This window comes from Mauremys mutica, chromosome 25, assembly GCF_020497125.1.
Source record: "Mauremys mutica isolate MM-2020 ecotype Southern chromosome 25, ASM2049712v1, whole genome shotgun sequence".
Classification (NCBI taxonomy): domain Eukaryota; kingdom Metazoa; phylum Chordata; order Testudines; family Geoemydidae; genus Mauremys; species Mauremys mutica.
The window spans coordinates 15,483,249-15,509,644 of record NC_059096.1 but is presented as its reverse complement, the minus strand read 5'-3'; the positions used below and the strand labels follow the sequence as shown (position 1 = coordinate 15,509,644).

Sequence of the window (26,396 nt, the reverse complement as noted above, 5' to 3'; positions counted from 1 at the left end):
CCGGTCAGCCCGGCCCCGGCGCGAGGGGCAGCCAGGGCAGCGAGAGGCTGGGCGGGGCCGAGCGGGGCGTGGGGCCAGGGCCGGGGTCGGGCGGGGCCGGCGGAGCAGGAGGCGGGGCTTAGGCCGGGTCAGGCGAGGCGGGGCCGGTCGGGTCCGGTCCGTGGTTGGCTGGAGGCGGGGCGGGGCCGGGCGGTGGTTGGCTGGAGGCGGGGCCGGGCGGGGCCGGGCGGTGCTTGGCTGGAGGCGAAGGCGGGGCCTGGCCGGGATGGGCGGTGGTTGGCTGGAGGCGAAGGCGGGGCGGGGCCGGGCGGTGGTTGGCTGGAGGCGGGGCGGGGCCTGGCCGAGCCGGGCGGTGGTTGGCTGGAGGCGAGGCGGGGCCTGGCCGAGCCGGGCGGTGCTTGGCTGGAGGCGGGGCGGGGCCTGGCCGGGCTGGGCGGTGGTTGGCTGGAGGCGGGGCGGGGCCTGGCCGAGCCGGGCGGTGGTTGGCTGGAGGCGGAGGCGGGCCTGGCCGAGCCGGGCGGTGGTTGGCTGGAGGCGGAGGCGGGGCCTGGCCGGGCTGGGCGGTGGTTGGCCGGAGTCGGGGCGGGTCCGAGCGGTGGTTGGCTGGAGGCGGAGGCGGGGCGGGGCCGGGCAGTGCTTGGCTGGAGGCGGGGCCTGGCCGGGCTGGGCGGTGCTTGGCTGGAGGCGGGGCGGGGCCGAGCTGGGCGGTGGTTGGCTGGAGGCGGGGCGGGGCGGGGCGGGGCGGGGCCGGGCTGGAGGCGAGGCGGGGCGGGGCCGCGCCGCTGTTGCTGGGTCCCGCATGGCGCTGGCGGCCCGCCCCGAGGTGCTGGGGTTCCGGGTCCCTACGGAGAGCGGCAAGGCCCTGCTGGTCTGGGGGCTGGAGGAGGGGGCGGAGGTGAGACCCGGGGCGGCGGCGCGAGGCCTCCTCCGGCACCGCTGGGCCCAGGAGACTCCCGCTCCGCGCGACTGACCTACCGTGCCCCCCCCCCGCGGCAGAGCCAGGGCGGGGCCCCTCCCCCGGGTTACGGCTGGAATCGCTGGTGCCAAGGGGGAAGTGGGGGGATAAAACCTCCGGGTTCAGGTTTTACGGCGGGTGCCAACTTTCTCCTGGCGGAAACCCGGACACCCCGCTCCTTCTCCGAGCCCCCCCCCCGCTCCCCCTCCCCCCGCTCTCCCCCCCCTCACTCGTTTTCACCGGGCTGGGGTGGGGGTACAAGCGCTGGGGTGCGCCAGGGATGCGGGTTTGGGCTGCAGGAGGGGGCTCTGGGCTGAGGCAGGGGGTTGAGGTGCAGGGGGGCTGTTGTGAGCTCTGGGTGGGGATGAGGGGTTTGGGGTGTCGGAGGGGGCTCTGGGCGGGACTGAGGGGGATGAGGACTGGGGCAGGGGTGCAGGAGGAGGTAAGGGCTCTGGACTAGGGGTGTGGTTCTGGGGTGGGTACAGAAATGGGTTCAGCATGTCAGGGGAACTCTGGGCTTGGGCAGGAGGCTGGGGTATGGGGAGGAAGGTGGGCTCTCGGAGTGCAGGTTCTGGGGTGGGGCCAGAAATTGGGGGTTTAGGGTGGGGGGGTTAAAGGCTCAAGATGGGGGAGGTGGGGCTGGGGATTAGGGGTTTGGGGCATAGGAGGATGTTGTGGGACTGAAGGATTTGGAGGGTGGGAGAGGAATCAGGGCTGCAGCAGGGGGTTGGGGCATGGGAGGGGGTGTGGGCTATGGGAGATGCTTATCCCAGGCAACTCCTGGAAGCAGTGGCATGTCCCCTCTCCAGCTCCTATGTGGAGGCATGGCCAGGTGGCTCTGCTTGCTGCCCTGTCCTCAGGCACCACCCCCACAGCTCCCATTGGCTGCAGTTCCCAGCCAATGGGATCAGTGGAGCTTGGGGTGTGGGTAGCGTGTGGAGTGCCTTGGCTGCCCCTACGTTTAAGAGTTGGAAGGGGCACATGCTGCTGCTTATCGGAGCCATGTTAGGCAGGGAGCCTACCTTAACCCTGCTGCACCACCGACCAGACTTTTAATGGCCCGGTCAGCAGTGCTGACCAGAGCCACCAAGGTCCCTTTTCGATCAGGCATTCTGGTTGAAGACCAGACACCTGGCAACCCTATTTTTACACCGGTCTCTCAATATTATAGGTGACAATTTCCTAAATCAAAAAATGGTGGTGTACGTGATGCAAGAGACTACATTAGCCCTCATCATGCCAGTACCGCGTTTACAATGGCTCTGGTGGTGCTAGGTCCCCACTTGGAAGGGGCCCACAAAGGGTTAATCCAGCCTGGGCCACAGCCCAACAATGTGAAGAGTCAGCAACTTCCTAGTGCCAGCTGAAACACTCAGCAGCCTGGGAGCGCCGTGTGCAGGTGCAACAGGGACTAGGTGTTGCAGGGTATGCTGGGAGTTGTAGTTTGCACACTGCTGTGTTCCGTTGGGGCCCTGGGACCTGTGCTGGCAGCTGAACTACTAGTCCCAGAATTCTCCGTGTCATGCTACCAGCCACCCCAGCTGAAGTGGGTGGAGCAGACTAAAAGGAATCCCAAGCAAGGAAATGGTCTGATCTGACGATTCCTTGGGGCACAGGGTGGGAGCTCCTGTCTCCCCCCACCCCCAAGTCTCCCCCATTCTCCTGGGGCGGTGGGGAGCTGGGGGCAGCCATGGTGCTGTGACTCCCGGGTGGTGTGCAGCCCCACAGCGACCATAATGCCCAGAGGCTCCTGGGTACTGTCTTGACCCTGCGACTTCAGGATGGGGGGTGGTTGTCTGTGGTCTCTGGGAGCAGCGGGGGTGGTGACAGCAGGGCTTGTCAGTGCTGGCTGCTGCACCCCCTGCCAGTGGGAATGCCCAGAAACTGCCCCCTCGCAATCTGGGGAGGGGGTGCAGTGTGGTTTGGGGGGGGAAGGGGCAGTTGTGGGGCAAGTCTGGGTGTGATATAGGAGCTGGTGGTGACCCCATGGGGGTGTAGGAGAACCAGGGGGTTAAGGTGGGAGTTGGTGTGGTGGGGGTGAAGGGAGGGAGGGGAGAGTGGGTTGGCTCAGTGCGGGGGGATAGTAGAAGGGAGGAAGGTGACAGCCCTGGGGTGAAAGTGGGGGTGTGGGCAGTAGCAGGGAGATTGAGGAGAGCCTTTCTTTGGGGGTTAGTTGTGTGGGGTGGGGGGAGAGCCCAGGTGTGAAGGTTGGGGTAGGAGCTTGAGGCTGGATAATGGTAGCCTTTGGAGTAAAGTGTGTGCGTGTCTCTCTCTCAGTGGCTCTTTCTCGAAACATAACTGGGGGAGTGGGGAGATGCAGGTGTGACACCACTGACTGCTACATCCAGGATTAATATGGCTCATAAGAGTGGCAATTAAGCACTTATGTTCAGGGCCCCGAGCAGGCCCTGAGTGTTTAAACAAAAAAGACAAAGTTAACAACTCCCTTTCACACAAACCAAATTCAGTAGTATTCTGGGTGCATTGCTGTTAGCCCAGTTTGTTCTCTATGGGCGGAGTAGAGTTCTCAGTCACGTGTGGCACACTTGGAAGGGGCCTATCACAACCACAAGGCGGCCCACAAATATGTTTGGTGCTGTGCCCTCAAAAGGTTAATCCAGCCCTGGTCACGACAAACAGGAATTAATCACAGAACTAAAAATTAATAGTAACTTAGGGACAAGTGATCATGACTTGACTACATTTGTATTGTGCAAACAGAATGAATGCCGGATGTGGGGCCTTAAATGGGCCAATTTCACAAAGCTGAAAACAGTTATGAGCCAGATTGTCTGGGAGGGAAGAATTTAATCAGAAAAATGTGAGTGATAATTGGGAATTGAATTCTTTAAGAATGCTTTACTACCTGCCCTGAAAGCCACAATCAAGGAAGTAGGCGATCATTGGTTTTAAAAAAAACCAAGCTGGTTTAGAGGGGGAGTAAAGGCAGCTATTATATATAAAAAATAAATGGACGAAAGGGGAAGTTGATAATAATGAATATGAATCACAAGCTAGGAGTTGTAGAAAATTAGTAAGGGAGCAAAGGGGACAGAACAAGAAATCTACAGCCAGCAGAGTTCAGGCCTTAAGGAGGAATTTTTAAAGTGTATTAGGAACAAAAAGACTCTTAATAATGGTTTTAGGCCATGACTAGATGGCAATGGTAGAATTCTCAATAGTAATACAGAAAAAGGTTTTAGGGAAGAAAAGTAGATGATGGCGTTATGTCATTGATAATACTTTTCCCATTCTACTAGTATCTCAGGAGGGTGTTAAACAGCAGCTACTAATGTTAGACATTTTTAAATAAGTCCATATAACTTGTTCCAAGAGTGTGTTGTTTTTGTTGTTTTTGAAGCTGATTGATGACTTGATGGACATTTAATGTTGATTTTCAATAGTCTTGTGACACTGGGGAAGACTGAAAGAAAGCTAATGTTGTGCTAATATTTGTAAAGGTTAAATGGAAAGACCTGGATAATTATCAGTCTGAAACTGATCCTGGGCAAGATAATGGAGAGGCTGATATGGGATTTAATTAATAAAGAATTAATAGAGGGTAATAGGATTAATACCAATCAACATGGGTTTCTGGAAAATAGATACTGTCATACTAACTTGATCACTCTCTTTTGAAATGAGATTACAAGTTTGGCCGAAGGTGTTTGACTTAGAGGTATAGTGCATTTTGATAATTTTATATCATTCTGTTTTTTTAACATAAAACACTTGTGACGGGATCCCCAGGGTGCAGCCTGGAACTGTGGGACCGCTGTGCCCTCTTAACTCTCTCCAGCCTGGGCTGTCTCTCACAATGCCTTGCTAGTGACCAGCAGCAGATCCCTCCAGGCACTGTGATCACTCAGCACAACCGCATGTGGAGCTCCACTCCCAGCTAGATTGCATGACTGCTCCCAGAGCCACTCATGAATCACACTGAGAGAGGCTCCAGAGCCAGATCCCCCCAGCTCCCAGCACTGTACCTCAGGAATATACTTTCTTGCACCGCTCAAGATGAGCAATGCAGATTTATTCATTGGTTCACCACTGCATTAATGGAAATGGATATACACTAGCCTTTGTACCCTGAGCAGTTTTGCTACGCACTTCATACAAACTTACTGGTAAAGATAAACAGTTAAACAAATTTAATGACTACAAAAGAGAGATTTTAAGTGATATTAAGTGCTAGGCAAAAAGTCAGTTAGTTACCAAAATAAAATATAGTCACGCAGTCTAAACTTTCAGCCCCGGACAACAACTAGACTAAGCAATTTTCTCACCCCACTGGATATTGCAGTCCTTAATATACAGGTTTGTTCCTTAAAGCTGGGCCAATCTCCTCTGTTGGAGTCTTGTCTGCTTCTCTCTGTCTTAGGGCACATCTTCACTAGCAACGTTGAAGCTCTGCTTTAAGCTCGGTTGCTTGCAGCGTAGATGGGGGCAGGAGAAGGGCCCAGTATGTGTCCACTCTGTCTGTTTTATGCCCTCAGTCCATGTGCTTGGAAAAAACAAGTCCAGGCATGTCTGGGGCATTGCTCAGGGCTTGTCTGCACTGGCAATTTACAGCGCTGCAACTTTCTCGCTCAGAGGTGTGAAAAAACACACCCCTGAGCGCAGCAAGTTTGAGCACTATAAAGCACCAGTGTAGACAGTGCACCAGCACTGGTAGCCACGCCCCTTGTGGAGGTGGGTTTTTTAACAGATGTGTTGGAGCATGAGCTTTCGTGGGTGAATACCCACTTCGTCAGACGCATGCAATACCTTTAGCGTTGCCAATGTAGACAAGTCTCCAGGCAATGTTGAGCAGTTCCCCTTTTGTGGCCTCATGCAGGTGAGTCATTGAATTGTAGCTCCTTTGCTGGACAGTGGTTGTTGATGGGTTGTTTGAAACCCTGCCCGGCTGTTAGTGATTTTCCTTGCTGTTGCCTCTGGGGAGATATCTGGCTGATTCCACAACTTACAGCATGTTTTAGTGACAAGCATACAACAGAATTCTCATAACTTCATATGCACTAATGATATACATATATGAATAGAGAAGTGACTTTCAGCAGGTCATAACCTTTCCCCTGATACCTTACAAGGCCTGCTTTATATGTAAGATAACGATTATATAAAAATGAGGAATGTGGGGGTTACAGGATGCTCCCGCAAGGTATAGAATGTGTCAACACTCCAAATAGATTAAAAACTGGCTAACTGATAAGTCTCAATGTAATTATCAATGGGGAATCATCACTGATCAGGTATGTTTCTAGTGAGGTCCTGCAGGGAATGGTTCTTGGGTCTTAGCTATTTAACATTATTATCAATGACCTGGAAGAAACAAAATCATCACTGATGAAAGTTTGCAGATGACACACAAATTGGGGGAGAGGTAAATAGAAACAAAGCCTGTAGGCCATACTTACAGTATGGGGGACTCTATCCTGGGAAATAGTGACTGTGATACAGATTTGGGGGCCATGGTGGGTAACAACTGAACACCAGCTCCCAGTGCTAATGTGATCCTTGGATGAATAAATGGGGATCTCAAGTAGGAGTAGAGAGGTTATTTTGCCTCTGTCTTTGGCACAGGTGTGACCACCGCTGGAATACTGTGTCCACAATTCAAAAATGATGTTGATAAATTAGAAACATAAGGAGGAAGGGTAGTGTAGATACTAGTCTAATAAGTGATACTGGCGGTAGAATGTCTGTGCCTAATTGGGTAAAGAATGTCAGTGAAGCCAAACGGCAAAAATTAAGATGTTTGTACACAAATGCAAGGAGCCTAGGTAACAAAATGGAGGAACTAGAGCTACTGGTGCAGCAAGTGAAACCGGATATTATAGGGATAACAGAAACATGGTGGAATAGTAGTCATGACTGGAGTACAGGTATTGAAGGCTATGTGCTGTTTAGGAAAGACAGAAATAAAGGCAAAGGTGGTGGAGTAGCATTGTATATCAATGATGAGGTTAACTGTAAAGAAATAAGAAGTGATAAGACAGAGTCTGTCTGGGCAAAAATCACATTGGGAAAGAAAGCTACTAGAGCCTCCCCTGAGATAGTGCTTGGGGTGTGCTACAGACCACCAGGATCTGATTTGGATATGAATAGAGACCTCTTTAATGTTTTTAATGAAGTAAACACTAATGGGAATTGTGTGATCATGGGAGACTTTTTAACTTCCCAGATATAGACTGGAGGACAAGTGCTAGGAATAATAATAGGGCTCAGATTTTTCTGTATGTGATAGCTGATGGATTCCTTCACCAAGTAGTTGAAGAACCAACAAAAGGAGATGCCATTTTAGATTTGGTTTTGGTGAGTAGTGAGGACCTCATAGAAGAAATGGTTGTAGGGGACAACCTTGGTTCGAGTGATCATGAGCTAATTCAGTTCAAACTAGATGGAAGGATAAACAAAAATAGATCTGGGACTAGGGTTTTTTATTTCAAAAGGGCTAACTTTAAAGAATTAAGGAAATTAGTTAGGGAGGTGGGCAAAAGATGGGCACCAGCAATTTTCCTCCCGACACTCTTCCCCAAAGTTTTGTAAACATTATTGTACCAAAGTAGAAAATCCAGCTTTCAAAAAATGTATTCTCGAAACATAAGGAACTGGCACATGAAATTGCAAGCCCATTAGCAAGAATTTTTAATGAATCAGTAAACTCGGGTTGTACCGTACGACTGGAGAATTTCTAACATAGTTCCTGTTTTTAAGAAAGGGGAAAAAAAGTGATCCGTGTAACTATAGGCCTGTTAGTTTGACATCTGCAAGTATGCAAGGTTTTGGAAAAAAATTTGAAGGAGAAAGTAGTTAAGGACATTGAGGTCAATGGTAATTGAGATAAAATACAACATGGTTTTGTAAAAAAAGGTAGATTGTGCCAAACCAACCTGATCTCCTTCTTTGAGAAGGTAACAGATTTTTTAGACAAAGGAAACGCAGTGGATCTAATTTACCTCGATTTCAGTAAGGCATTTGATACAGTTCCACATGAGAAATTATTAGCTAAATTGGAAAAGATGGGGATCAATATGAAAATTGAAAGGTGGATAAGGAACTGGTTAAAGGGGAGACTACAGTGGGTCATTCTCCCACCGGCATAGAGCAGCTACATGGGAGACCTTACAGCGGCATGGCTGCAGCAGTACAACTCTGCTGCTATAAGGTCTGTAATGTAGACAAAGCCTTAGTAGCCAACTGGGAGGCTGTGCAAAGTGATATTAACATACAAGTATCACTTTTCACAGCAGCAACTTACTAGCTACCAAGTCTAAAGGGGGGGGAGGAGGGAGAAAATAACCAAAAGGACAAGAACATGCAAAGCACCTTATTTGTGTTTCTACTCTGTTTAGGTCAAGTAAAGAATAGAAACAACTGCACATAATTTTTATTATTGGGTCTGCAAAAAAAATAAGTTACAATGATTTGGACATGTATCTGTGCATATTTATTTAGAACCCTAGAATTGTAGAATATTAGGGTTGGAAGAGACCTCAGGAGGTCACCTAGTCCAGGGGTCTCAAACACATGAATAGCCTAAAGAGTTATTTTCTGCAGTCCGCCATAGGCGCCGACTCCACCAGCAGCCAAGCTCCCCTCCTCCCCCGCCCAGCGCGCCGTGTCCCGCTCCTCTGCCTACCTCCCAGCGCTTAGGACTTTCCGGGAGTGAGGGGGAGGAGCAGGAATGCGGTGCGCTCAGGGGAGGAGGCGGGGCCAGGGCAGTGAACGAGTTGAAATAGGGGCAGGGAGGGAGCGGAGTTGGGGTGGAGACTTTGGGGGCGGGGTTGGAATGGGGGCGGGGAAGGGGTGAGAAGGGGCGGGGCATGGGCGGGGCCTTATGGCCGAGACGAGCAGTCTGCGGTATGAAGTTCAGCATGTATGATTCTTTGCTGTGAGTAGTTGGGAAGAATGTTTGTTAAAAGTGGCAAAGTATTTTGTATGAACAATTACTTTAAAAGGTTCCTGCCATTACAGCTATGTTGATAGACTGTTAGTGTAGATCATCATCATTATTACTGACCACATAAGGAATAGTTACAGGTGTTTATATTTTATTAAAACCCCTCTTCGCATTACAGTTTTTAAAGTTAATACATTGACTTTTAATAGCATACTATATTACTCTTCATTTTTTTTCATTTTTGACTATACTTTTATATCGTTGTATGAAAAGGTATGGTCGAGTCAGAGCCATTGGCCATTATCTTTGAAAAATCATGGCGATCGGGAGGTCCCGGATGACTGGAAAAAAGCTAATGTAGTGCCCATCTTTAAAAAAGGGAAGAAGGAAGATCCAGGGAACTACAGGCCAGTCAGTCTCACCTCAGTCCCTGGAAAAATCATGGAACAGGTCCTCAAGGAATCAATCTATGATTCTATGAAAAGGTTTCAGCAATGCGGCCCTCAGGCCAATATACTAGTCCTTATGTGGCCCCCGTGGGGATTTGAGTTTGAGATCCCTGATCTAGTCCAACCCCCTGCTCAAAGCAGGACCAGCACCAACTAAATCATCCCAGCCAGGGCTTTGTCAAGCCGGGCCTTAAAAACCTCTAAGGAAGGAGATTCCACCACCTCCCTAGGGAACCCATTCCAGTGCTTCACCACCCTCCTAGGGAAATAGTGTTTCCTAATCTCCAACCTAGACCTCCCCCACTGCAACTTGAGACCATTGCTCCTTGTTCTGTCATCTGCCACCACTGAGAACAGCCGAGCTCCATCCTCTTTGGACCCCCCTCCCCTCAGGTAGTTGAAGGCTGCTATCAAATCCCCCCTCACTCTTCTCTTCTGCAGACTAAACAATCCCAGTTCCCTCAGCCTCCCCTCATAAGTCATGTGCCCCAGCCCCCTAATTATTTTCATTGCCCTCCTAAAGTTGTTTTTCCTAACGTTAATTAAGTGGTCTATGAAAAATTGTCAGAGCAGCCACCAGCAAGAGTTGGTGCCCGCACTCTGAAGCCACCAAAAATTTGTTGTGAGAACTGCTGCACTAAATGGATGTTGGGTCTGATCCAGCCTGGCAGCTCCTGTGTAAAGAGTCAGAGACAGTATCTGTCCAAACCAAACACTCAAGTTATATTTTACCCATGTTAATTACACAAGGGGGTTAGAGGAAGACACTGATTGTAGGAAAAATACTCCCTAATTAATAATCAAGGCTCGTGCGGAGTCCCTGTTCACAGTGCCTCTTGGCTGCTGCTCTATCTCCTTAGCACTGATCTTTGTTTTTCTCTTTTTTCCTCAGCATTCTCTGTTTTCAGTGTTTTCTGAGTTTGGGTTGCTGTATTCAGTTCGAGTTCACAGAAATGCTGCAGTCGCGGGGCCTGGGTATTATGCTCTGGTCAAGTTCTATTCAGCTAGAGATGCCAGCAGAGCCCAACGCGCGTGCAACAGGCAAAGATTATTTCAGAAATCTCCCTTAAAGGTAAGTGAATTAAAACAAGGTGTAACTTCCAGTTATTGGCTGAGAGGTATCTAGGAATAGGGTGCTATCCTGGAGTCTCCAGGAATTAAAGATTAATCTTTAGAGATTATGTCAAGTAATGGAACCTCCAGGCATATGTCCAACCAAAACTGGCAACCCCAGGGTATCCCTTTAAATAGTGTTGATCCCTCTAGTGCGCTCAGCGTGTTCCGTAGTTTAGAAACCACGCAGAGCAGGAGTGTGTATATGTAACTAGGGGTTGTGTATAGTTAGTAAACATGGTTATTTGGCGCCTGCTATGGCCATGTGGTTCCTTCATATGTATAAAAAGCAAAACACACAACAGACTGTTACCTAATTCCAGGTCAGGACTCCTTCACATGGTTAGCAAGGTCTCTGTCTGGAAGAACAGGGAAGGGACATAGGCTGGGGCCCTGAGATGTCTGCCTCGGGGCTCAGCGTGGTGCTGACGCAGGGAAACACAAGTGGCTGTAGAGTCTTCTCCCTTTGAGAGTGGGGCTCACGGTCCTTGAAGCCCTGTATCTCGATGGCACGTTAGGGTCTTGCTGGACCCCCACACAGATCCAGCAGTAAATCATTTCCGCTCTCTCAAGGGGTAGCTGCTGGAATGCTCTGTTACACTAACATCGCTACCACTCTCTCCTGGGACCACTGCTTCCGTGGGGTGGGGCATCATGTCTCACAGCCACGGATGGCAAGGCTGCATTTGCCACCTCCCAGGACCACTGCTGCCTCTGAGGAGGACAGGGAGTGGGGTACCATCACCCTTGTCCTCCCAGAGCTATCAACACTGATTCCTCAGTGAGACCCTGGGGCACTAAGGGCCTGGTCATATGGACCAGGAAAAGCAGTGCTAGTGAATACTTACAGCTCCCTGCTTACAAAGCCAGTCTCATCTAATCCATCTAGGGCTTTTCTCCTCGGGCAGGTTTGCATTTGCACCAGACAGAAGGCCTTTCAGCAGCAAGTCCTTGCTCTGAGGAGTTACAGGTGTAAGGAATTAGCCAATTACTACCTTGGCTTCAATGGCTGGTCGAACCGGATCATTACGGTATGAAGCCCTTCTTGTATTCTTTTCTTCCCTCCATCATCCCTTCCCGGTCCCTTATTCTTGATCTGGGGAGCTGATGGAGGGATTTGAAATGGGGGAGTGACTTGGTCTGATCGACGGGCAGTGAAGAGAGACTTAGCAGCTGCAGTTTGGACAAAATGTCAGAGAATTACCTGGTTATTGGGTAGACCGGCCGGAAGGAGTTGCTGTCCTGGGGGAGGTAATGAGTACAGAAGCTTAGCCTAGCGCTAGAGCCAGACATGAAGGTACCAGATCTTCATACTGTGGGGAAGAGAGAAGAGCCAAGATTTGGCAATACTCTGCGTGTGACACAAGCAGTCAAAGACATCTTGGAGATTGCAAGCCTGATTGGCAGAGAGGGTGGTGGCTGCTGGAGCTTCTTGAAATAAAATGCTTGGCCCTCAGGGTAGAAAGTTTGGACACGCCTGCTCTGGCTTCACCATAGTTACTGGGCTCAGTGTTTATATCACAGCCGTCCCTTCTGGTCATAAAAATCTATTAATCTCTTTTTCCTACCATCCCTGCCCTCACCGGGTTTCAGCTAACGGGCATCCTCTCTTATGCAGATAAAACTAGCTCCCTGGATGGACCCTATGCCATCTCTCTGCCTCCCCCCCTCACTGCTATCCCCAACTCTTCAACCAGTTGCACTGTTCCTGGGGTAGTAAAACACCGGTCTTAGCGCCACTTCCCAAGGAAACCTCTCGTGAGCCCTATGCAACAGCTCCCTTCCATGTATCTGCACTATCTTTTCTCAGCCACAGAGGTTCCTATTGCCGATCTCCTAGTCAGTGCCGACGTTGATGATTGTCTAAGTATTGACAAATGCAAAGTAAAAGCTGCATAAAAATCCTTCTGTGATGGTTTGAAAATGTAAATCCCAACAGCTGCAGAATATTTCTGGGTTTGACTTAGAGAATGAGGAGCTCGGAGGGTTGCCAGAGAGGCAGTGCCTGAAATACCTATGCGTTGTGGAAGTAACACTGCCCCATCATGGGATCTGCACCAGAGGACTTGGCATTGCTGAGGCATATGTAGAAAATGGCCGAGGTACGTGTCCAGTGCGATTCGGTAACTTTGTGATTGTTCATGTTGATCGCTTCCACTCTGCTAGATGTTCAAAGGCACTAGAATATTGCACTGCAGGGTGGGCCAGTGCACTACCAGCTTGTCCAGCTAGGTGTTCGTAATAAACGCTGTGGGGTACCAAAGCTACGGGACCAGCACTCTTCTCTGCCTTCCTCTCCTCTCCTCTTCAATTCTCTGCCTTCCTCTCCTCTCCTCTCCTCTCCTCTCACGTCACAGAATCTCAGGGTTGGAAGGGACCTCAGGAGGTATCTAGTCCAACCCCCTGCTCAAAGCAGGACCAACCCCAACTAAATCATCCCAGCCAGGGCTTTGTCAAGCCGGGCCTTAAAAAGCTCTAAAGATGGAGATTCCACCACCTCCCTAGGTAACCCATTCCAGTTCTTCACCACCCTACTAGTGAAAAAGTTTTTCCTAATATCCAACCTAAACCTCCCCCACTGCAACTTGAGACCACTACTCCTTGTTCTGTCATCTGCTACCACTGAGAACAGTCTAGATCCATCCTCTTTGGAACCCCCTTTCAGGTAGTTGAAAGCAGCTATCAAATCCCCCCTCATTCTTCTCTTCTGCAGACTAAACAATCCCAGTTCCCTCAGCCTCTCCTCATAAGTCACGTGCTCCAGCCCCCTAATCATTTTTGTTGCCCTCCGCTGGACTCTCTCCAATTTATCCACATCCTTCTTGTAGTGTGGGGCCCAAAACTGGACACAGTACTCCAAATGAGGCCTCACCAGTGCTGAATAGACGGGAATGATCACATCCCTCGATCTGCTGGCAATGCCCCTACTTATACAACCCAAAACGCCATTAGCCTTCTTGGCAACAAGGGCACACTGCTGACTCATATTCAGCTTTTCGTCCACCGTAACCCCTAGGTCCTTTTCTGCAGAACTGCTGCCCAGCCATTCGGTCCCTAGTCTGTAGCAGTGCATGGGATTCTTCCGTCCTAAGTGCAGGACTCTGCACTTGTCCTTGTTGAACCTCATCATATTTCTTTTGGCCCAATCCTCTAATTTGTCTAGGTCCCTCAGTGCTTTCTTTAGTGCTCATTTGCACTCCATCACAGGCACTTTTCTTGAATGCATTATGTGTAAGGCTAAGTTTTTGTCACGGATACTTTTACTAAAAAGTCAGGGACAGATCATGGGCAATGGACAAAAATTCACAGAAGCCTGTGACCTGTCCCTGACTTTCACTAAAAATATCCCTCACAAAAGGGGTAGACAGGTTCAGCACCCACTGTGGTGCAGGGAACACTGGGGTCCCTCAGCTTGCGGGGCTGGGCTTAGGGTGACCAGATGTCCTGATTTTATAGGGACAGTCCTGATTTTTGGGTCTTTTTCTTATATAGACTCCTATTACCCCCCCACCCCCATCCCAATTTTTCACATTTGCTGTCTGGTTACCCTAGCTTGGCTGCTGTGGGATCCGCCTGCCATGGCTGGGCAGCTGCGGGTGGGTCCCCCCGATCAGCGTGGGGGCTGGCAGCTGTGGAGGCAGGGCTGGCTGGGAGCTCTGGCCCCGAGGCAGAAAATGTCACAAAGATCAGTGGAAGTCACGGATTCTGTGAACTCCCTGACATAATTATAGTCTTAATGATGTGAAATGGGTTTGATACTCGTTCAGTTCTTAGTGGACAGAGTGTCTGCATCTCGCACACTAGCTGGCAGCAGGGCTCCGCGCTGTCAGGTTGGCTGCTATGGGTGTTAGATGTAAACTCTTTGGGGAAGGAATGGTGTGTCACTATATGTCTGTACAGTGTCCAATACCATAGGGCCCTGGTCAGGGTCGAGGTTTCATGGCACTTCCATGTTACAAATAATTTTAAAAGTGCTGCAGTTACTGGGTGAGTGTTTGCTTATCAGAAGGGATTTAACTGTGCAATAAGCTCTTGGTAGTACTGTATGACCATCATGCTTTCAAATGTAATCTTTGAAAATAACACAGTGCTGCCTTGTTGGGTTTAGATCCCCTTGAGTTTGTCATGAAAACAGGAAATGTTCAGAAACTTGCAGCTGAGAAAGCTCTGTCGGGTGCATTTCAGAAGATACTTCTCATAGTTTTAGGTAAGGCATTTTTATACATTGATTATAAATATCTGGAGAGTTTTGTCTGAGAATAGTTGTGTTGTAGGTTTCATGATAGTGAATAATAATTATTATAAATATATTTTCTCAAAAGTGTTGCTGAGGGTTGAAAGCTTCCTTGTTTGGTCTCAGCTGAAAGTTTAAATTTGTATGTGTTTGCAAAGTTTGCAACAACTAAGTCAGCCATTTGAATCAGCTAAGTGGAAGGAAAATATACTTGGCATATTGTAAAGGAAAAATTAGGTATTTTTGGTTTATAGATAACTGAAACAGTCAAATGTCTAAAAACCTGGAAACTTTCAAGTGCAAACCCTGCATTAATACTATATTAAGGTTGTAAATTTGAACACAAATCCAAGATTTGAAGAGGTTAAGGCTCCAATAGCAACATTAACCCAGCCACACCAATGCACATGATTTTTGACTACTGGCTAGCTTTCTGCCGTCTCTGGCCTGCAGTGTGGTGAGTTGTGTATTTTGTAACTGTTCTGCTCAGTGTTGTACCTGTTACCTGGGGCTCTCTCCTCCTTGAGCTTTAGAGTTGTTGTTACAGAACCTGGCTCCTAGCCTACATAGGAATTCTGGATACCTTCTCTCCTCTTGGCCTGCTGCTCACGAACAGGGAAGAATTGGTAGGGGACGTAGAAGTGGGTGGCAACCTGGGCAGCAGTGACCATGAGATGGTCGAGTTCAGTAGCCTGACAAAAGGAAGAAAAGAGAGCAGCAGAATATGGACTCTGGACTTCGACTCCCTCAGGGAACTCATGGGCAGGATCTCCTGGGAGGCTAATATGAGGGGGGAAGGAGTCCAGGAGAACTGGCTGTATTTTAAAGAAGCCTTATTGAGGGCGCAGGAACAAAGCATCCCGATGTGCAGAGAGAATAGCAAATATGGCAGGCGACCAGCTTGGCTTAAGAGAGAAATCTTGGGTGAGCTTAAACACAAAAAAGAAGCTTTCAAGAAGTGGAAACTTGGACAGATGACTAAGGAGGAGTATAAAATAATATTGCTCGAGCATGCAGGGGTGTAATCATAGCGATCGGGGGAGGTCCCGGAAGACTGGAAAAAAGCTAATGTAGTGCTTATCTTTAAAAAAGGGAAGGAGGAGAATCCGGGGAACTACAGGCCAGTCAGCCTCACTTCAGTCCCTGGAAAAATCATGGAGCAGGTCATCAAGGAATCAATTTTGAAGCACTTGAGGAGAGGAAAGTGATCAGGAACAGTCAGCATGGATTCACCAAGGGCAAGTCATGCCTGACTAACCTAATTGCCTTCTATGATGAGATAACTGGCTCTGTGGATTACGGGAAAGCAGCAGATCTGTTATTCCTTGACTGTAGCAAAGCTTTTGATACAGTCTCCCACAGTATTCTTGCCAGCAAGCTAAAGAAGTATGGGCTGGATGAATGGACTATAAGGTGGATAGAAAGCTGGCTAGATCATCGGGCTCAATGGGTAGTGATCAATGGTTCCATGTCTAGTTGGCAGCCGGTATCAAGAGGGGACTGGATAAATTCATGGTGGCTAAGTCCATAAATGGCTATTAGCCAGGATGGGTAAGAATGGTGTCCCTAGCCTCTGTTCGTCAGAGGATGGAGATGGATGGCAGGAGAGAGATCACTTGATCATTGCCTGTTAGGTTCACTCCCTCAGGGGCACCTGGCATTGGCCACTGTCGGTAGACAGATACTGGGCTAGATGGACCTTTGGTCTGACCCAGTACGGCCTTTCTTATGTTCTTAAGAGGAGTGCCCCAAGGGTCAGTGCTGGGGCCGGTTTTGTTCAATATCTTCATTAATGATCTGGAGGATGGCATGGACTGTACCCTCAGCAAGTTTGCAGATGACACTAAACTGGGAGGGGTGGTGGATACGCTGGAGGGTAGGGATAGGATACAGAGGGCAGGGGCGGCTCTAGACATTTCGCCGCCCCAAGCACAGCGTCATGCCACGGGGGGCGCTCTGCCGTTCACCGGTCCCGCGGCTCCAGTGGACCTCCTGCAAGTGAGCCTGCGGCGGGTCCGCTGGTCCCACGGCTTTGGTGGAGCCGCGGGACCAGCGGACCCTCCGCAGGCACACCGCCAAAGGCACCCTGCCTGCCGCCCTCCTGACGACCGGCAGAGCGCCCCCCATGGCATGCCGCTCCAAACATGCACTTGGCGTGCTGGGGCCTGGAGCTGCCCCTGACAGAGGGACCTAGACAAATTGGAGGATTGGGCCAAAAGAAATCTGATGAGGTTCAACAAGGACAAGTGCAGAGTCCTGCACTTAGGACGGAAGAATCCCATGCACTGCTACAGACTAGGGGCCGAGTGGCTGGGCAGCAGTTCTGCAGAAAAGGACCTAGGGGTTACAGTGGACGAGAAGCTGGATATGAGTCGACAGTGTGCACTGCTTGCCAAGAAGGCTAATGGCATTTTGGGCTGTATAAGTAGGGGCATTGCCAGCAGATCAAGGGACGTGATCATTCCCCTCTATTCAGCATTGGTGAGGCCTCATCTGGAGTACTGTGTCCAGTTTTGGGCCCCACACTACAAGAAGGATGTGGATAAATTGGAGAGAGTCCAGCGGAGGGCAACAAAAATGATTAGGGGGCTGGAGCACATGACTTATGAGGAGAGGCTGAGGGAACTGGGATTGTTTAGTCTGCAGAAGAGAAGAATGAGGGGGGATTTGATAGCTGCTTTCAACTACCTGAAAGGGGGTTCCAAAGAGGATGGATCTAGACCAGAGGTCGGCAACCTATGGCACGCGTGCCAAAGACGGCACGTGAGCCGATTTTTAATGGCACGCTGGGGCCTGCCGGGACTCCAGTGTGCCATTAAAAGTCCTGCCGGCGCAGCAAGCCGCAGGGTCCATGCTCCCGGGCCAGAGCGTCCGGCCGAGCTCAGCAAGCCGCCGGCCCCTCCCCTCCCTTCCCCTGGAGCCCTGCTGCTGCATGCGCAGCGCTCTGGGGCCCAGGGCTGCGCGCTCCCGCAGGGCAGTGTTGGCTCCGTGGGGAGGGAAAGACGCTCCCTGCTCATCCGGAGCCCTGCCACCGCGTGCACAGCATTCTGCGGGGTGGGGCTGTGCGCGCGGCAGCGGCAGGGCTCCGGATGAGCGGGGAGCCTCATGGTAAGGGGGCTGGGGTTGGGGGGGGGGAGTTGGATAAGGGGTGGGGGCAGTCGGGACAGGGAGCAGGGTGGATTGGATGTGGGGGAGGGATCCCGGGGGTGGTGGTTAGGGGCGGGGGTCTCTGGAGGGGGCAGTCAGGGAGCTGGGGGGTGGATGGGGCATGGGAGTCCTGGGGTCTGTTCGGGGGTGGGGGGTGGATAGGGGTCAGGGGACAGGGAGCAAGGAGGGTCCTGGGGGGGCAGTTAGGGTGAGGGGTCTCTGGAGGGAATGGTCAGGGGACAAGGAGCTCGGGGGTTGGATGAGTCGGGAGTTCTGTCGGGAGGTAGGGGTGTGGAGAGGGGTTGGGGCAGGCAGGGAGCAGGGGGCAGGGCGGATTTGTATGGGTCCAGAGTTCTGGGGGTCCTGTCAGGGGACGGGGAGCGGTTAGATAGGCATGGGAGTCCGGGGGGTTCTGTCTGGGGGTGGGGGTGTGGATAAGGGTTGGGGCGGTCAGGGGACAGGTAGGGTGCTAGGGGGGCAGTCGGGACAAGGAGCAGGGAGGCTTAGATAGAGGATTTGGTCTTGGGGGGAAGTTAGGGGCAGGGGTCCCAGGAGGGGGTAGTCAGGGGACAAGGAGCGGGGGGGTTGGGGGTCCTGAGGGGGGCAGTCACCCAGCCTTCTGCCCTGACCCCCCCCCACTCACCCAGCCCTCTGCCCTGAGCCCTGCACCCCCACACACACACCTCAGGCCCCTGCCCTGAGCCCTGTACCACCCAGCCCTCTGACTCCTTCACCACCACCACCCACGACCCCAGCCCTGACTCTGGCACCCCCACACATACCCAGCCCCCCCGCCCTGACATCTGCACCCCCCTCACATGCACTCAGCCCTCTGCCCTGACTCTTGCACCCCCCACATCCCCAGCCCCTCCACATCCCATGCACCCCGCACATCCCCACCCCCACCCTGAGCACCAAACGGGAGTCACATTCCCACCTGCACCCCTCACACCAAATGGGAGCTGCCCAGGCAAGTGCCCCACACCCAAACCTCCTGCCCCAACCCTGAGCCCCCTCCCTCATTCTAGCTCCTGGCCAGACCCTTCACCCCCGACCTTGTGCTCAGTGTGTTCCCACCCTCAGCTCACTGCAGAGAGAGGAAGAGAATGGGCCAGAACCAGGGAGAAGGTAGGTACCCACTGTATGTGGGCAGGGCCGGGACCCCAGACCGGCAGCGGGGTGAGCTGGTCCAGGATCCCGGCTGGCAGGAGCCGGCGGATGGAACCCCTGAGCGGCAGTGGACTGAGCCGCTCAGCCCACTGCTGGTCTGGGGTCCTGGCTGCTGGCCCTGCACAGCCTGCTGCTGGTCTGGGGTTCTGGCTGCCAGACCCTTCCCAGCTGGGGTCCCGGCCGCAGGCCCCGCTCAGCCCACTGCCAGCCTAGGTGAACAGAACCCCAGACCAGCAGCTGGCTGAGCCGGCCGGCGGTGTAAGATCAACATTTTAATTTAATTTTAAATGAAGCGTCTTAAACATTTTGAAAACCTTGTTTATTTTACAATACAACACTAGTATAGTTATATAATATATTGACTTGTACAGAGAGACCTTCTAAAAAACATTAAAATGTATTACCGGCATGCGAAACCTTAAATTAGAGTGAATAAATGAAGACTCGGCACACCACTTCTGAAAGGTTGCCGGCCCCTGATCTAGACTGTTCTCAGTGGTAGCAGATGACAGAACAAGGAGTAATGGTCTCAAGTTGCAGTGCGGGAGGTTTAGGTTGGATATTAGGAAAAACTTTTTCCCTAGGAGGGTGGTGAAGCACTGGAATGGGTTACCTAGGGAGGTGGTGGAATCTCCTTCCTTAGAGGTTTTTAAGGTCAGGCTTGACAAAGCCCTGGCTGGGATGATTTGGTTGGTGTTGGTCCTGCTTTGAGCAGGGGGTTGGACTAGATGACCTCCTGAGGTTTCTTCCAACCCTAATCTTCTATGATTCTATATGTTTTATCTTATCTATCTATTGTACTTGTATGGCTACCATTATCATAGTACCTGAGTCTGCACTCAGAGCTAGTATTCCAAGCTCAGGGGAAAATATGCTAGCTCTCATCAAGTATAACTAGCAGTGTAGCCATAGTAGTGGTTGCGGCAGCATGTGTTATGCACGGTGAATGCATATACCCAGCAGTTTCAGGTGGATTTGTGCTAGCTGTGCTGCTGCTGCACATGCTATCAGAGCTGCGCTGCTATTTATGCTTGTGCCAGCTTGATGGGAGCTAGCAGCAGTATGTCTACATGAGCTGGGAATCACACCCCTAGCGCACAGTGTAAACATAGCCTAAGGGTGAAATTTTCAGACAGACTTGGGCTGCTGAGTCACTTGTGCACTCTTTGGAATTTTACTCCAAGCGCTTTGCCCAAGGTTGCAGGAACTCTGGCAGAGCGGGGAATCCAACCCAGGTCTCCTGAGTCCCAGGCTCTGTAACCCTGAGCTATTCTTAAAGCAGGGCCGCCCAGAGGATTCCGGGGGCCCGGGGTCTTCGGCGGCGGGGGGCCCTTCCATTCCAGGACCAGCCGCCGAAGTGCCCTGAAGACCCGCGGCGGGAGCCCCCCGCCGCCGAATTGCCGCCGAAGCGGGACCCGCTGCTGAAGTGCAGCCCGGTCTTCGGCGGTAATTCGGCGGCGGGGGGGGGTCCCCGCCGCGGGTCTTCGGGGCACTTCAGCGGCGGGCTGCGCTTCGGCGGCGGGTCCCGCTTCCCCCCCGCCCCGGCCCCAGCCTCTTACCCCTGGCTCCCTCCTCACCCGGAGTCTCAGCGCCTCGCCGGAACAGCCGCAGCGTGTGGCCGGCGGGGCCTGAGCTCCGTCCCGCTCAGAGCCGCGTGGTGAGGGGGCGGGGCTGGGAGCTCCACGCTGAGTGGAGGGAGCTGAGCTCAGCCTGGTGCTCCCAGCCCCGCCCCCTCCCCATGCCGCTCTGAGCGGGGCGGGGCTCAGGGGCCCCGGCGGAGACTCGGCGCTTGATGCGCTCAGGCTCCAGGAGAGGGGCGGAGGCGGGAGCCTCCGCTGTTCTCTTGGGGGCCCCTGCGGATCCCAGGGCCCGGGGCAAATTGCCCCCTTTGCCCCCCCCCTCTGGGCGGCCCTGTCTTAAAGTAACACATACAATAACTGCACTGTCTCCAGGGAGCCCAGAGAGACACCCCGTGGCCGTGTGCTGGTACAGAAAGCCTGGCGTGGCCTGAGGCAAGGCAACTGAGATTACTCAGGTGGCCTGTGCTCTCCTCCTTTCCCAGGTTTGTCATTAGGGCCGGAGAAAGGCCCTCTCTGTTTTGGGAACACCTCCATGGACATTCCTGAAGATGAGTCCTTTAGTCCATGAGCATTTAACTTATCGCTGTCACAAGTTGCATGGAAGGGAAGAGGGTTTGTGGAAGAGCATTTGGACCTGACTTTTGATTAACTATTGAATTGGGGACACACCCACCATCTGAACATAGGTGGCTCATGGGTGCTGATCTGTCTATACTTTGTTTAAATGAATAACTCCTAAAATTACATCAAACATCAATTATTTACTTATTTATTTATCTATTTATTTGCATTTAAGAAACACAGTCGGTTTCCAGTCTGATGATTTTGATGGAGCAGATTTGGTGTTTAATATTTTTCATGAGTAGAGGAATATGCAACAATCTTTCCAGCAAACACTGATTCCCACTCTCAGGCCCTGATAAAGCAAAGCACTTAAACGTGGGCTTAAGTTTCTTGAAATCAATGGGATCTGAAAATGTGCTTAAATGCTGTGCTGAATCAGGGCCTAAATTCCCACCACTGGCTTAGACTTTTAAAATGTCACTTAGGCCATGTCTAGCCTACAAGGCCTGTGCTAGCATAGCCCCCTAGTGTAGACACAGTTTATGCTGACACAAGGAGTTCTGCTGCCACAGTGACACCACTTCCCCGAGCAATGTTAGCTAAGCTGACAGAAGCACTCTTCTGTTGACATAACTGCATCTACACTGAGGGTTTTGTCAACATAGTTATGATTGGTTTGGGGGAGTGACTTTTTTCACACTTCTAGCCAATGTACTTATAGACCAGGTCTGAAGTAGATTTCTGGAGTAAAATATCTGGTGGGTTTCCTACTGTCAGACCTGACACTCTTGCAGCGGCAGGTAAATAGCATCCTCTTGTTTGTTTGTACCCTGCTTTCCACAGATTCTAGCTCCTCTGCTTTTCCAGTCTCTACTCGGTCTAGTTAAGTGCCTTTTGTTTTTCTGCCTGCTCTGGAAAGCAGATGCTCTAGGCCAGAGGAAGGAATGGGGTACAGAGTGTACAAAGTAATTTCACAGCCTGGCATAGTCAGACTAGTTTGTGCACAGAGGGCTCTCAAATGAGGGGCATGAGGAGTAGCTTAATAAATCATTGGATTCCCTTCTTAGCAGGTGCTCTCAGATCTCCCATATCTCCGACTCCACACAAAAATCTAATCCCTTAAAACCTAATCCTGCTCCCACTGAAGTCAGCTGGAGTCTTTCCACTGATGTTAATGGAAGCAAGATTGGGTCTTTAATCCTCGATCCATATGTGAGAGCAGCCCCCACAGGCTCTTCTTCTTCCCCTGCATGCAATGTGGCAATTACTACGTGTTACTTGCATCACTGTGGTCAGTTTTATCTTACACAGTAAAGGTATTTGCATTCCTTAAAGGAACAAACGAGCTATAACCCCTATGCCAGGGCTGGCTCCAGGCACCAGCGCAGCAAGCAGGTGCTTGGGGCAGCACGTCCGGCTCTTCGACAGCAATGCAGCGGCAGGTCCCTTGGTTCATCTCGGAGGGAAGGACGTGCCGCCAAAGAAAGCGGCGTGGTGGAGCTGACGCCAAAGTGCCGCCGATCATGATCGTGGCTTTTTCTTTTTCTTTTTTCCGCCGCTTGGGGCGGCAAAAACCCTGGAGCCGACCCTGCCCCACACCTGCCCTATGCCAACAATGGGAAGATAAAATTAGTACCTACTCCATCTCTGAGCTTTCTAAATCGCCTGTCCCCATGGGATTGATGCTCCTGGCCCTCCATGCATTTATAAAGCAGAATAATAAAGCTCAGTCCAGTCTTGAGAGAGTATAGAATCATTTTGTGGTCACTAAATCGAGTGGTAAGAAAACACCTCCTTAGTTCTCATGTTGCATGCTTGTTTCAGAGAATGGTAAGGTGGCTGTGGAGTACAACTCTGCTCAAGAGGAACCTATTGATTCCTTAACAGACGAGGAGCTGAGGGGACTTATTCAGGTAAATAGCGTCTGTTTTGTCTTGCACTGGCCCACGACAGGCGAGCTCGGCACTCCACTACAAAGGAAGCAGAATGAGCAACAGAATATCGTTGTGCCACCTCGGCCAACAATAGGAGGGAACGTAGACACCAACTTGCTCAGGCACATCTCCTGAGCTTGGCATGTGGGAACTGATTTCCAGTTTGTCATGCTTGAATACAAGCTCCAATCATTACAAGTCCCTTTATCATGTATCTAGTAGATCCTAAAAATGCATTTCTTCTTACCACGTCCTAGAGTATGGTTGCAATTGTTCAGTATACTGAGATTTTAAAACTTTATTATTTTCTTGATATCATTACGCAAAATTATGTATTTTTTTAAATAGCATAGGAGACACTAGGGATGCTGTGTAGAGACCATGTTCTCAGCCACATTGTAACAGCCCCAGAAGTATAACTCATGACAAAGCCTAGGCCCCCGCTTCCTGTAGCATTGTGTGGGAGTGACACTCTCATTAAGGTTGAAAAGGCACTTCACTTCCAAATGAGTCTTTAGAGCAGTTTTAAAATAAATAACTCTCCTTTGGGTTGAACTTCATCTACTTGCTCTGAAGCTAACAGCAAAGAGTTAACAAAGGGATCTCAGTACACTGGGTGAATGGGTGACAACATGAAAATGATTGTTAAGTGCAAAATGATGCACGTTTAGAAAAAATAATTCTAACTACACATACAAATGATGGGGTCTGTTAGCTCAAGATAGATCTTGGAGTCACTGTGGATGGTTCTCTGAAATATCTGCTCAACGTGCAGCAGCAGTCAGAAAAACTAACAATGTTAGGAACCACTAGGAAAGGGACAGATAATAGAAAATATCATAATGCAACTATATAAATCCATGGGCCACGTAAAACTTGAGTACTGCATGCAGTTCGGGTCACCCCATCTCAGAAAAGATATTGGGAAAGGTGCACAAAAGGGCTACAAAAATGATGAGGGGTATGGAACAGCTTCTGTACCTGAAGAAGTTAAAAAGGCTGGGACTGTTCAGTTGAGAAAAGAAATGACTAGGGGGAGGATAGGATAGAGGTGTATAAATTCATGAATGGGGGTGTGAAGAAAATGAATAGGGAAGTGTTATTTACCCCTTCACATAATGCAAGAACTAGTGGTCACCTTATGAAATTAGTAGACGGCCAGTTTAAAACAAACATAAGAAAGTACTCCTTCACACAACGCACCGTCAGCCTGCAGAATTTATTGCCAGGGAATGTATGAAGGCCAAAAGCATAACTAGGTTGAAAAAAGAATTAGATAAGTTCAGGTCTCTCAATGGCTATTGGCCAAGATGGTTAAGGGTGTGACCCCATGTGCTGGGTGTCCCTAAACCACCAACTGCGAAAGCTGGGACTGAACCACTGCGGATGGATCACTTGAAAATTATCCTGTTCTGTTCATTCCCTTTGAAGCATCTGGCACAAGCCACTGTCAGAAGACAGTAGTCTAGGCTAAATGGACCATTGATTTGAGCCAGTATGGCTGTTCTTATGTTCCTTAAGCCCAAACGTGATTACTTGTAAAGGGTTGACTGAAATCTGTTAATTTTGCATTACGTTAGCATAAAAATGAAATCTTTTCAATGTAAAAAAAAATCATAATTCCTATGCTGGACTTCAAAACAGCTGAACTTTTAAATTCAACCCTTACACGTAGGCTTGAATAAGAAATAGTCACCTTGCTTCGTCTGAAAGCAGTGGGACTTGCTGTGGCTGTTCAGTTGTCTAAAGGAATGCATCAGACATGTCACAACCCAGTCAGCCCACAGCACATGTGGGCATTGCGCAGCACCCCCAGCAGTTTGGATGGAGGAAATGTCTCAGTGAACCTCCTGATGCATTAGTTCTCTTAAAGTGCACGTAGGCAAAGCAGTGGTTTCGTAATTACAACATTCAAACAGGGTTTCTTTTAGTTCTGTATCTAATATATTTACAGTGCGAAGTGCCGTGGAATTGCCTTAGATTATTTTGTATCCTTTTTGTTAAAGAAAGATATGGATCTCTTGCTGTGTAGAGCGATTTTGTTCTCCATTTAAATCTTCCTTTCCATTGCCCCTTCCATCTGAGTATATCAAAGGGCTTTAAAGCCCCCAGAGCAATTGGTTTACTCACGGTCAATGGGAAGTTTGTGATAAAGCCAAGAAACAAAACCTAAATCTGATCTGTCCTGATCTTTAACCACAAAATTGTCTTCCTCCCTTGCTGGCTTGTGGGATTTGAACTAATAACATCTCTCAGGGCTTGTCTTCACTGCCGGGGTAAGTCAACCTAAGTTATGCTACTCCAGCTACATGAATAACGTAGCTGGAGTCAACGTAACTTAAGTTGACTTACCCCGGTGTCTTCACCGCACTGCGTCAATGGGAGCCGCTCTCCGGTCGACTTCCCTTACCCTTCTCAGAGAGGTGGAGTACCAGGGTCCACTGGAGAGTGCTCTGCAGTCAATTTAGTGGGTCTTCACTAGACCCGCTAAATCGACACCAGCTGCATCAATTTCCCCCGTAGAGAAGACAAGTCATCACTCTCAACACACAAACTAGTGAGCCAGCTACTCATGATAAACGTGAAAGGGGCAGCTTGGGAGGAGAGAGATTCCTTTTGCTTCATTGGCTTGTGGCGCTGGTCAGTCACAGAAATTAGCAGAGATGCCGGCTACCCAGAATGGAGAGCTGATTATTGACAGGCTCCCCATCCAATGTTCTTGCACTGACACGATTCCAGGCAGGCAGTTTTTTCCTGAAATGTGATTGAAATATGATGGTTCATTCTGCATTTCCAGGAGATGGCAAAGAAGGTTAAAATGTGGTGCTGGTTAGCAGATATACTCTTAATTTCTCTTTCCAGATCAATGACTTGTCCTTGGAGCAGCTGAACCTTGAAGAAGAAGAAGAATTTTTGTCTGATTTCTGTTTTGATGAAGAGCACCTACTGGAGGGGAGACAATCTAATTAGTGTGGCTTAAAGTATTCTGGGAGTTTTACAGTATTTCAAATCGTTGCTCAGGAATGAAAGCATAAGGCTGTGACATTGCCCGTGCTAAATATTTTAGATGCCTTATTTCTTTCTGATTATACAGTGGTGGAAATAAATGGATCATCTACTATTACTAAAATAAAGACAGACAAACATAGTTAAGGATCCCCTGGTTCATCCCTTCCTTCATGGGCCCTGAGAACACCAGGATTGCCTGCATTGCCTTCATCATGGGCATAACAGCTGCAGCTCTGCATTAAGATAGATTATAATCAAATTTCATGCTGTAGGGTTTCAGCAGGTCAACCTGCGGGGGTCAGGAAGATATTTTTTCCCTCAATGCACAATTGGCCAGG

The 26,396-nt window shown here is 50.2% G+C and overlaps 1 protein-coding gene across 3 annotated transcripts; it reads left to right on the top strand.

Annotated features, from left to right (window-relative positions):
* Positions 1-766: 766 nt before the first annotated feature.
* RDM1 (RAD52 motif containing 1) lies at positions 767-26,205 on the top strand. 3 transcript variants are annotated; one of them, XM_044999122.1, is made up of 7 exons: positions 767-895; positions 10,200-10,379; positions 11,329-11,451; positions 12,360-12,522; positions 14,529-14,627; positions 22,940-23,028; positions 25,912-26,205. In XM_044999122.1, the coding sequence occupies exons 1-7, from the start codon at positions 800-802 to the stop codon at positions 26,017-26,019; spliced, it is 858 nt and encodes a 285-aa protein (XP_044855057.1). In that variant the 5' UTR covers positions 767-799; the 3' UTR covers positions 26,020-26,205. The 3 variants fall into 3 exon arrangements, with proteins under 3 accessions (XP_044855057.1, XP_044855058.1, XP_044855059.1); XM_044999123.1 differs by lacking the exon at positions 14,529-14,627; XM_044999124.1 differs by lacking the exons at positions 12,360-12,522; positions 14,529-14,627.
* Positions 26,206-26,396: the final 191 nt, after the last annotated feature.

Coding starts and splice junctions, on each gene's coding strand:
- RDM1 (XM_044999122.1), top strand. CDS start 800: ATGGCGCTGGCGGCCCGCCCCGAGGTGCTGGGGTTCCGGGTCCCTACG. Junction 896..10,199: donor GGCTGGAGGAGGGGGCGGAG/GTGAGACCCGGG, acceptor TTTTTTCCTCAG/CATTCTCTGTTTTCAGTGTT. Junction 10,380..11,328: donor TTCAGAAATCTCCCTTAAAG/GTAAGTGAATTA, acceptor CTCCTCGGGCAG/GTTTGCATTTGCACCAGACA.